The sequence below is a fragment of the Alosa pseudoharengus genome, unplaced genomic scaffold (assembly GCF_046254945.1).
Source record: "Alosa pseudoharengus isolate Yale_2024_CS ecotype anadromous, Long Island Sound unplaced genomic scaffold, YU_APseudo_1.1 YU_APseudo_1.1_scf_24, whole genome shotgun sequence".
Classification (NCBI taxonomy): domain Eukaryota; kingdom Metazoa; phylum Chordata; class Actinopteri; order Clupeiformes; family Clupeidae; genus Alosa; species Alosa pseudoharengus.
In genome coordinates this window covers 11,203,782-11,216,281 of record NW_027468689.1, presented here as the reverse complement: position 1 = coordinate 11,216,281, position 12,500 = coordinate 11,203,782, and the positions used below count along the sequence as shown (strand labels likewise).

Below are 12,500 nucleotides of genomic sequence, written 5' to 3'. Positions count from 1 at the left end.
ATTATACTGATCAACGTACATAACCTAGGAGTTATCATACTGATCAACGTACATAACCTAAGAGTTATACTGATCAACGTACATAACCTAGGAGTTGTTACACTGATCAACGTACATAACCTAGGAGTTATTACACTGATCAACGTACGTAACCTAGGAGTTATTACCGGTACACTGATCAATGTACATCACCTAGGAGTTATTACAGTGTGACTTAAAGCAGGAACTGAGTCTGGCATGGTAAAACAGTGGAGAGGGCTTGGACTGGCTTGCCAATGATCCTGATAGGTTAGTTTGAGAGGCTGGCCTCCTGCACTGAGGGGTTCATCTCTGAGGGGTGTGTGTTGGGGCACAGATGAGGGGTTCATCTCTGAGGGGTGTGTGTTGGGGCACAGATGGAGGCTGTCATGGGAGATGGAGAAGATGGAGCCAGGACTCTGGGGTCTGGAGGGAGACTCATTATGTGTGTATGTGTGTGTTTGTTTGTACTGAGATTGTGTGTTTATTTCTATGTGTAGTGTGTGTGTGTATGTGTTGTCATTTTTCTATGTATTTGTCTGTGTGTGTGTGTGTGTGTTTGTGTGTGTGTGTGTGTGTGTGTGTGTGTGTGTGTGTGTGTGTGTGTGTGTGTGTGTGTGTGTGTGTGTGTGGTGTGTGTGTGTGTGGTGTGTGTGTGTGTGTGTGTGTGTGTGTCTGTGTGTGTGTGTGTGTTTATTTGTGAGGACATTACCTCATGCTGTCCTTCCTGTGCACAGTCACAAACATCTCATACACGCGTCCCTGTGGAATAGCTCCAGCCGGCACCAGTAAGCTCACGCCTGCGGGAGACATCACACACATATTAGACACGCATTTCACTCACACAAAACACACACACACAGAAAAATCACAACACACACACACACACACACACACACACACACAGAGAGAGAAAAACAACAACACACACACACACACACACAAAGAGAGAGAAAAACAACAACAACACACACACACACACACACACACACACACAAAGAGAGAAAAACAACCACACACACACACACAGAGAGAGAAAAACAACCACACACACACACACACAATCTTTCACAATCAAAACCTTGCTCACCTTGCTCATACACACAAATACTCAAACTCTCTCTCATACACTGACATATGCATGTGTGTACATATACACACACACACACCCTCATCAATCTGCCAGTCTATAACCTTTGCCATCCTGCCTTGTGCCCAGTGCCCGGTGCTGCAGCATCAGTCATGCATGCCCCTGGCACCAGGGACGGGTGGCGCCACTCTGGAGCAGCCGTCGCCCTACTCCCTGGCCGCCTGTCTGTGCCCATCACATCACGCCACCATGGCAACCCTGGCACTCCGCCCCACATCAGCACCAGTCTCAGACAGAACCTCAGGAGTTGGGAGGCTGCTGAGATTGTCATGCCGCTGAAATTCTCCACCCCTGCCTGACATGACACAGTTCAGCGCTCCCACCCTCCTTCCATCTCTCTCTCTCTCTCTCTCTCTCTCTCTCTCTCTCTCTCTCTTTTTTTTCCTTCTCTTCCTTTCTTTGCTGCAAGGTGTTGATTTCCTGCCTTTGGGAGGAGACACATTGCATTGATCTCTCCTGTCCTTGCACTGATCTCCTCACTGGGTGACAATCAGCCCTTGTGGCTGAAGGAGAGTCAGTGGCTGACACACGACACACATACACACACACACATGTTCAAACATACACACACACACACACACACACACACACATACTCTCATACGCACGCACACACACACACACACACACACACACACACACACACACACACACACACACACACACACACACACACACACACACACACACACAAACCAAGCAGGCACACATGCAAAAACACACAAACACTGTGATTGCAGTATAACACAAGCTCTATTATGACCACATGAAAGTGACTTACAAGATTGTTAGGCCCTTACAGTATATATAATAATGTCTGTCAATAGCCCTGTCATACCTGCCAGGGACGGGACGTTCAAGGGCAGATCAGAACAGCTATGCTCTGAAATACCTTTTTGACAATATAATGTACTAAAAAAAACACACACACACACACACACACACACACACACACACACACACACACACACACACACACACACACACACACACACACACACACGCACAGAGAGAGAGAGAGAGAGAGAGAGAAAGAGAATTATAATGTAGTCCATGTGATTGTGCACAGAACTACTTTATATTCTGAGTCTCTCTCTCTCTCTCTGTCTGTCTCTCAGTCTCAGGGGGAATCTGACGGTCATGTGAGGATCTTAGTCACATAAACCGGCGGAACACACGGGATAAGAGTCCAGTCCAATCCCTTTTTCTGTAATGAATTAATGGGAAATAGCCCTGTGGGATTGTGTGTGTGTGTTTGTGTGTGTGTGTGTGTGTGTGTGTGTGTGTGTGTGTGTGTGTGTGTGTGTGTGTGTGTGTGTGTGTGTGTGAGTGCTAGTAAGTGTATAAGGCATGTGTAAATGTATGTTGCTGTGTGTGTGTGTGTGTGTGTGTGTGTGTGTGTGTGTGTGTGTGTGTGTGTGTCTGACATGAGAATGATTGCCCTTTCAGGCTTCAATCTGCAGGCACGCTGTAATCCATTTATAACATGTATAGCGTGACAAAGTCACTTTGAGCCCCAGCTAACAAATCCACAAGGAGGAGGCTGCAGGAGCTCCCCTCCTGGGGAGTCCCTGGGGAGATCTGGAGATGGCCGACACTCTTCAGTAGGTGGGGTACGTCCATACAAAACACAAAATGAGTGGACAGAGAGAGAGATTAACATTACACCTTACTGAAGTAAAAGGATTTAGAGCGAGAGGTCTGTCGGTCTGTCCCTTGCTAGAGCAAGAGGTCTGTCAACTATGACAGTGGATAACCGAATAGGTAATGATTCATTCTAACTTTGCTACACCAAGTAGCCTGACGAGCTAGACCCACATTAAAATGTAGGGTCTGGGCACTCACCGTTCGCAGTGCTCAGTCCGAGGGGCAGGATAATCGGTTGTCTTTCAAATTCCCTCTGCACGCAATAGGACAGCGCTATAAGTCCCATGCGTTTTCCCACCAGCGGAGCTAGTTGGCTAGTTCAAACTTTTGCCAACTTAAAAAAAGCTTAACTCGTGTCACACTGTTGGCCAACAGCAACATCCATCTTCTTTGTTTTCAAGTAGCAGGGAATTCAAGCCAAATCGTTGCAACTCTGCCATCAATCATTATGTTAAGCCCTCCTAACGACTCTATACACGATTTGATTGGCCTGGTAGAAGTTTAATTTTTCGAGCTCACAAGCCAACCGAGAGTTGCTAGACTAGCCCTGGAAGCAAATGTAATTTGCTGCCGCTAGGGTGCGTCTAGATTTCTAGGCTACCAGGTAAGCACAAAACAGTTGATTTTAAAAGCACATGTTATGATCTGGTTTATTCTGTTTCTGCAAGTGTTATGTTACACCCTCTGGTCATCACGCCACTGTGGATGAATACTAATAATAATATTAATGACATTGCATGAAGAAAATGTTAAAACTGTTCCCAGTTCATATGTATTGGCTCTGGAGTGAAGCCTCAGAGGCCCCTGCGATAACACTACTGGCCTGAGGGGAGGGCAGTGAGGGGAACTGGCTTCATGTGCCACCCTCCACACGCTCTCTGACACCCAGGCAAGAAGACCCTGCGGCGGCCTTCACTCCGGTCCAACGCCTGCGGTGGCATGACTCATATCTGCCAATCCCCCCATCCCCCCCCCCCCCCCAACCCCAACACCTGCTGGAGGCTGCCGCAAGCACACTCTACACCCCATCTTTCACTACCAGGGCTAGCAGCGTGCTGCTGACGTAGCTGAGCGATAGAGAGACGTAGCCACTACTCGGATGACAAGGGATTGTAAGCCTGACACGAGCGAAAGAACCTGATGAGGTCCTCCTGAGGGTCCAAACATCTGAGCACCAATATGGACGCTTGAGGCCATAGTGGAGCAGCAGCGATAATTTCATCGGTTGACAACTGGTGGTCTGGGGCTCAATTTCCAAACTCGCCGTTGTGGGTCCATGTTGCTTTGGTCTCAGCTAAATATCAGTCTAATTTAGCTAACGTTAACTTCAATTACAAAATAACAAAAGGTCATAGATCACAGTTCATAGATCATAGTTCTAATATAAGTAAGGGTCACCATTAGAGCATGTAACATGTGTTTAAAGTCCTGTAGAGTCCTGTAGCGACTTTGCTGTGTGTGTGTGTGTGTGTGTGCGTGTGTGTGTGTGTGTGATTCTGCGTGTGATTCACGGTGTGTGAACCGTGTGGACTCCAAGCACAGTGTGTGATGCCAGAGATCACACTAATGAGTAAACACAGCTGGGCCAGAGCTGTAGGTGGAGGAAAACATGGCACATGGCAGGACTTTCAGCATGAACACGCCAATCATGCCACCTGCATCTTTTCTAGTGCTTCTTCCATCACGTCATACACACACACACACACACGCACACACGCACACAAACACACACGCACACACAAGCACACACACACACACACACACACGCTCACACACGCACACACACGCTCACACACGCACGCTCACACACGCACATGAAAACATGCACACACACACACACACGCACACACAAGCTCACACACGCACACAAAAACATGCACACACACACACACACACACACACACACACACACACACACACACACACACACACATGGCCCCCCTGGTCTCACTCCATAATGAATGAAGGCATTGAAAGAGCCCTGCAGGCTGGTGATGTCAGGGACTCGTCAGCACCTCGCATGCTTGCTTTGACTGGGTTTTCTGGAGAGAGTGCACGTTATGGGCTGATATTTCATGCCTGTTTACGGGTGCGTGTGTGTGTGTGTGTGTGTGTGTGTGTGTGTGTGTGTGTGTGTGTGTGTGTGTGTGCGTGTGTGTGTGTGTGTGTGTGATTTCATGAGTGTATGTATGTGTACAGTATGTGTGTGTGTGTGTATGTGTGTGTGTGTGTGTGTGTGTGTATGTATATGGTGCCCTGACACTCTGACAGTGTAGCTCATTGAGGGCTGGCTGTCTTGTGGTTCATTAGGGTCAGCGAGCCGCTGTCAGCCTAAAGCACACATGTCAACATAATTAGCCCACTGCTCCGACAAAGCCACAACCCACCAACACTGACACTTAACTCATGTAAACACTAACATAGGGCTATGCTGTTATTCAAACACACACACACACACACACACACACACACACACACACAGTAGCTCCCCAGAGCACCCCCCACTGACCTGAGTTGGGGACGATGAGATGCCCACCCAGGGAGTTGAAGGAGCCGAAGGCGGTGCAGGATGGGTCCCTGGAGCGCACCAGGCTCTGGGTGCGGCGGCTCATGGTGTCCCCGTCCAGCAGGCAGTGCTGCAGCTTGGGGGACAGCTTGCTGGTGAAGTCCGACAGCTCCTCCTGGGGCGTCACCAGACCGGACGAGTTGTACACCTGGAGGGAGGGAGGAAGGGCAGGACCCCAGAGACAGTGAGCCCTGGTCAGTACGTCATGACCACGCTGCATTGAGCTAGTATGTGTTAAACGACACACAAATGCCTCCTGTGATTATGGGTTACACTTTACTTCACAGTATCGACATAAGAGTGACATGACACTGTCTTGAATGTGTCATAAACAAGTTTATGACATAACGCTTCTGTTATTAAGTGACATTTGGTTTTTGTCATAACAAGTTAGGGTTAGGTTTAGGGTTAGGGTTAGAGTTAGGGTTAGGATTAGGGTTACAGGTTAGAATTAGGGTTCATGTGTCATGACATTGTCATAATGGCCATGACAGTGTCATGTCACTCTTATGTCGATACTGTCAAGTAAAGTGTTACCTGATTATGTCATGATTTCTGAGCCAAGTCATGACAAAAATGGCCATTTACTCTTTCATTCACCTTGATCTTGAGATTGGGCAGAGGGTCGAGGAGGGGTGAGTTGGTCATGGGGATCTTGTCGGCCACGTCCTGGAGTGCGTAGACGGGGCCGCGGTACATAGCCGCCGCAGACGTCAGGTCAGGTGGAGCGGTGAGGAGATCAGCTGGACATGCAGCAGGAAAAAGGAGGATTACTGTCAAGATAGATAGATAGATATACTTTGGCTAAGACACACACTAAGGGGCCCATCACAATGATATTATGCTCCTCCAGGCGGTCAAATTCAATGATTTCCCTATGGAATGATAAGACTGACAGCTGCAACATGACTCGTGAGGTGTAAGCGGAAAAAGGGACGAGGCTTCTAAAACCGCAAAGTGCTCAGTTAAAAATAATTCAACTTTTGAGGTTGTGTAAAAATAGGTCTTTGCTTAACTTACCTGTCTTATCCAAGTCAGGGAACTAGCCATTTAGCTAAATATAATGTATCATAGCAACAACATGCAGACCATCAGTTTCCATCTTGCATGTTTTTTTAACACTCCCTACTGTGGAATACTCGATTTTTGGGGGAGTAAAAAGTGTGAACGCTGCCTAGCACTACACAGATACACTAGTGTCTTCAGAGACACTAGAAAAAGAAAGGATGAGGCAGGAGAAGAACATGAAGAACAATAAAGGTTATAAAAAAAGACACAACTAAAGGAGGATCGATCAAATGAAGAGGATCTAAAGTTGCATGGTGTCAGATTTTATCAAGTTTAGCACATCTTTAACTTTCCACTAATTAGCACTAGAAGTTCACTAAAGTCCAACAGAAGTTTTGCCAAGTGCTTCCTGAATGAATTCTCATTAAAAACAACTCTGCCGTAATTCCAGAATTACTCTGTAGACATGTACTCTTTATCTGACAATTACACTCCAGGTAGGTTGTACGCTCTACTCTCTCTCTCTCTCTCTCTCTCTCTCTCTCTCTCTCTCTCTCTCTCTCTCTCTCTCTCTCATACACACACACACACACACACACACACACATACACACACACACACACACACACACACACACATACACATACACATACACACACACAATCCTTGAATACATGCAGAAATGTACTTTAACACAGGGCCCAAACTTTCAACTCTACTGACCCTCCCCAAAAAAGTGCATGTATTGTGCATGTGTTTGCATCTGTCCTTAACCCCCCTCTCTTTCTCTCTCTCCATCTCTCTTTCTCTTTCCACTTCCCTTCATCTCTCTCATGCCACTTCTCCACAACTTCTGTACTGAACTTCTCTTCCCTCTCTCCATCTTGTCATCTGTCTATCCTTCCCTCCTTCCCTCACAGTGTTGGTGAGGAGGAGGTTGAGTAATGGCCCCCAGGTCAACAGCATCAGCAGGAATATTCAGCTTTGAATAACAGATGCACACGATGCATTACACACACACACACACACACACACACACACACACACACACACACACACACACAGACACACAGAGACACAGACACACACACACAGACACACATACAGACAGACACACACACACACACACACACACAAACAGACACAGACACACACACACAGACACACACACACACACACACACACACACACACACACACACACACAGACACAAACACAGACATACAGAGCAGATGACATTTGTCTCTTCCTGTTTGCATGTGCCTGGTTGCAGCGATTCTTGGACCGCGGCACGTACCCCAACCCCAGGTACGCAGCCGTCACTTCTCCCAGAGAACAGATGGCTTCTGCATGAACAAGATACGCCCTCTTAGGTACCCCTGAACACACACACACACACACACACACCACACACATGAATATTCATACTGTTGCTGCTGAGCATGTGCGTCAACCTGAGGAGAAGCCTTCATCCTCCCACCTCACAACCATCATCATCATCATCTCCATGAGAGAGAGAAAGAGGGAGGGAGGGAGGGAGGGGTGGAGAGAGAGAGGGTGGGAGGGAGGGAGCGAGGGATGGAGAAAGAGAGGGTGGGAGAGAGGGAGAGGCAGAATGAGAGCAGGCTGTTGAGGCCAATTAACCCTAACCCTCTCCACCTCCACTGACGACTCATTATTGCTCATCGTCAGTGTAATTACTGGATGATATCTCCTCTCCTCCCTTCCCTCTCTCTCTTCCCTCTCTCTCTTCCCTCTCTCTCTCTCTTCTGTCTCTCACTCCTCCTCTCTGCATCCTTTTCCATTGTTTCTCCTCATTCCCTCCTTTCCTTTGGTCTACCAATAGCTGCTTTGCTTCCCTCTCCGCCAATACTTCAGCTTCAACCAGTTTTTTCCACACCTCTGCTCCTTACAGCTCCTCCAATGTTGACATTTCTCTTTCTTTTACTTTCTTTACCTATCCATTTTCTCTCCTCTCTCTCTCCCCCCCTCTCTCTCTCTATCCCTCTATTCTATTCTCTCTTTTTGAGGCACTAATAATGTCTCTCCTTTTGACTCACATTCACCCACAGACCACAAGCTCAAATCTCTGCAGCCATGGCAACCTGCCTCTCACTTAAGAGTCGAGCACAGGGGCCCTCTCTAATAGCCCTCATTCTCAAACCCATCTCACTCACTCTCTCTCTCTCTCTCTCTCTCTCTCTCCCTCCTTTCTATATCCCTCTTTCTCTCATGTTTACTTTGGCCATCTCTCTCTCACCCTAACTATCTCTTAGCTCCTTATTCTCTCTCTCTCTGTCTCTCTCTCTCTCTCTCTCTCTCTTCCTATATCTTACTCTATCCATTTCTTTCTATTATGTTCACTGCAATGAGACACTGCCTTACCTTCATGCTGTATTCTCTTCTCTCCTCCCCCTCCCCTCTCCTCTCCCCATCTCACCTGCCCCCCCACCCCACCCCACCCCACGTATCTAATTAACATTGAATGTGCCACGCCGACAGACCTAATTACGGCTGCGTGATGACTTGCAGATTGCCTTCATATCAAAGTGACAGGAATCCTAATGGCGCCTTGACAAGAACGTCAGGCCAGTCACAGCTCTCTCACTCACTCACGCTGGTTCCAATTGGCAGATAATACGCCTCTGTTCCATTGGAATTATAAATGTCTGTCTTCACCCTCCTGTACTCGCACGCACACACACACACACACACACACACACACACACACACACACACACACACACACACACACACACACACACACACAAATAAACACACACACACACGCACAAACACACACACACACACACACACACAAATAAACACACACACACACACACACACACACACACACACACACACACACACACAAACTTATACATACACACCACACACACAAACACACACACACACTGTTGACATATATCAGCTGGAAATGTATTGAAGTGCTGTGCAGCAAAGTGAATCCTTCACAGTGAAATTATCTGTCAGTTTACTTTAACCTGATATTGAGAAAATAGAGATTTGTGTGTGCGAGATTTCAGTGTGTGTGTGTGTGTGTGTGTGTGTGTGTGTATGTGTGTGTGTGTGTGTGTGGGTAGAGGGTGATAATGTGATGCGGGTGTGAAAAGCAATGCCCTTAGCTTGCCTGGAGGTTTATGTCACTGCACACTGACACGCTCTCCATGCCTTGGTATTTTACACACACACACTGACCTACCCACATGTGGCAGGCTCATAAAGTACACACACAAACACACATCAACCCATCCACCCTCCACAACACCCACACACACACACACACACCCACACACACACACACACACACACACACACACACACACACACACACATACAGACCTACCCACATGTGGCAGGCTCATAAATACAGGAATGGACATTGTCACTCATGCTTTTGCTCACTGCAAAGACATGTGCACGTCTTTTTTCTCCCTTACTCCCTTTTATATTATGCCCTTTTATATCACACACACCCACACACACACACACACTCACACACACTCACACACACACAGACACTCACTCACACACACAAACACACACACACACACTCACACACACACACAAACATCACGCATCAGTGGTGCTGATGTCTCATTTATGGACACAACTTTCGTTGAAGGTTGTAGGGACATAGCCACACAGTCACATAGTCACTCACACAGACACAGACACACACACATAAGTACAGACACACACACACAAATACTGTACAGACACTCAGACACAAATACAGGACACACACACACACACACTTCCATAGCCCTATGTGCCCTCCTCCCTGCAAACTGCCATTTTCCAAATATCTATAGAGTGAACCCTCTTAATGACTCACTGGGCATGTCTTACACACACACATATCACATATCACATATCACAGACACACACCACACACACACACACACACACACACACATATCACAGACACACACCACACACACACACACACACACACAAACACACATCAACCCATCCACCATCCACCGCACACACACACACGTCATCAACCCATCCACCCTCCACCACACACATACACACACACAAACACACTTCAACCCATCCACCCTCCACCGCACACACACACACACACACACACACACACACACACACACACACACACACATACACATTAACCCATCCACCCTCCACCGCACACACACATACAGTACACACACACACACACACACACACACACACACACACACACACATACAGTACACACACACACACACACCCCTCCTGTCCCCTTACCTGTGCGTGCCGTCTTGATGCTGACGGGCTGGAAGCCCCCATTGAGGGCGGACGAGTCCATGATGTCCGAGTGGAAGTCACGGTGGTTCTTGCGGTAGACGAAGAGCGCCACGATGACGGAGATGACCAGGCACATGATGACGGCGATGACGATGCCCACATACAGCGCCACGTCGTCCGTACTCGGGGCCGCTGCAAGAGAGAGGGGGGGGGGGGGTTAAGGGGCAAGAGAGGTCATTCATCAGCTGGTCTAATAAGCGGACCGATCCTCTGAGGAAGATGCCATGTTTATCCCGCTCGCTCTCCGATTGATATCACATTTATTGCAGCTAGCGAGAGATACGGAGACAGAGATGCTATCGAGAGTGGGGGGTGGGGGGTGGGGGGGTATTAATATCCTGCTGATGGATAGGGGCTGGATATTAATGGCAGCAGGACTTCATTACGGCTCCGCCAATGACCGCAGTTTCCTGACCCAAATGGCTCATCACTGAAGAAAGCAGAAGATTGCAAAAGTGGAGTAAGACTGGCAAGGAACCGTGGGCAAATTGACATTATTGCCAACAGCCTGTCATGCATTTCAAGTCATCTCAAGACAAGAAAAGAGGACCAAAAAAAAAAAACCTACACACACACACACACACACACACACACACACACACACACACACACACACACACACACGAGACAGCAGCTACAGAAGAAATCCGAGCAGAGAAGCTTTTTGTTTTAAATGAGAGAGCTTGGCGCATGCAGGGAGGAGCGCAGCCACCTCATCTGTGTCACGGGGAAGCCAAGAGAAAGATGAAGCTAGCTGATATCTGCTGAGGGATATTAACAGAGTGAGCAATAAAGAACAGCACTGGCGCAGTCAGACAGGGATAGGCCCAGCAAGACACAGGAAGATTGCTTTCCGCTCGGAGGAAACACACACACGCGCGTGCGCATGCATTTACACGCAGGAGGTTGCTTTTTGCCCCAAAGGTGCCTGGGAATGGGCCCGGGGCCACCAGGGGCCACATGTTTACCACAGTGAGGAGTGAGGAGAGGGGGCCGTCATTTTTACAAGATGTATGGATGAGGCGTCCTGGGAGGAGGGTGAAAAATGCTGTGAGCGGCTTCACAATGACGCAAGCCTCGGTGACAAAGCATGTACCGTCATTTCCGCAGCCTGGCTTTGTAGCCCCCCCAACAAACACAACTTGTACTCAGAAAGACTCCTTGATACAATCTCTGGAAATGGCCCCAGTTTGAGGTTGCTTCTTTCATCTTTCTCTCTCTTCATTTTTTTTTTTCTTCTTCTCCCTCTCTTTTCTTTTCTCTTTTTTTTTCAGTGCCAATTCCAGCTGGAAAAATCCATGTGATTGTGCGAGATGGTGGCCGAGTGAGACAGACTTTTTGACAAGCTGTCATTATAACCCGCCGTCACCCAGACTGTCCTCTTTCAGGTCCTCTTAATAATGGTGATAAATGCAGTTTCCTGTCAGCGCCGTGACAGCCTAACGAAACGCTCTTTTCTAAAAGCGCCTCGGGCACTGCAACAACTCCTCCTTTCTTCTCTCTTCTCCCCTCCTCGGCATACAGATCTCCTCACACACAAAGAAACAACCCCTCGCAAAGACTATTGATTTCAAAGTCAATACGTAATAAAAAGAGTGACCTCGGCACTCCCGTGTTTCCACGCCAGATGACTTCATGCGCGTCGAGTGTTTCACTCGCACCCAAATGGAACTGTGTGTTTGGGCAGCTGAGAGCCAGGGACATAAATTACCTGTGCGCACACCATGGTGCTTGTTCCAGCCTAGAGATCCTACAGCGAAGTGGTGTCATCTTCTGA

The 12,500-nt window shown here is 47.9% G+C and overlaps 1 protein-coding gene across 2 annotated transcripts in view; it reads right to left on the bottom strand.

Moving 5' to 3' along the window:
* The window catches only part of unc5cb (unc-5 netrin receptor Cb), a 217,764-nt gene that overhangs the window by 19,954 nt on the left and 185,310 nt on the right, over positions 1-12,500 (bottom strand). For both annotated transcript variants that reach the window (XM_076303131.1, XM_076303132.1), the window contains 4 exons: positions 10,664-10,855; positions 5,981-6,123; positions 5,324-5,528; positions 731-818 (listed from right to left, as the gene is read on the bottom strand). In XM_076303131.1, coding sequence (XP_076159246.1) covers positions 731-818; positions 5,324-5,528; positions 5,981-6,123; positions 10,664-10,855 — 628 coding nt within the window. The remainder of the gene's footprint in view (positions 1-730; positions 819-5,323; positions 5,529-5,980; positions 6,124-10,663; positions 10,856-12,500) is intronic.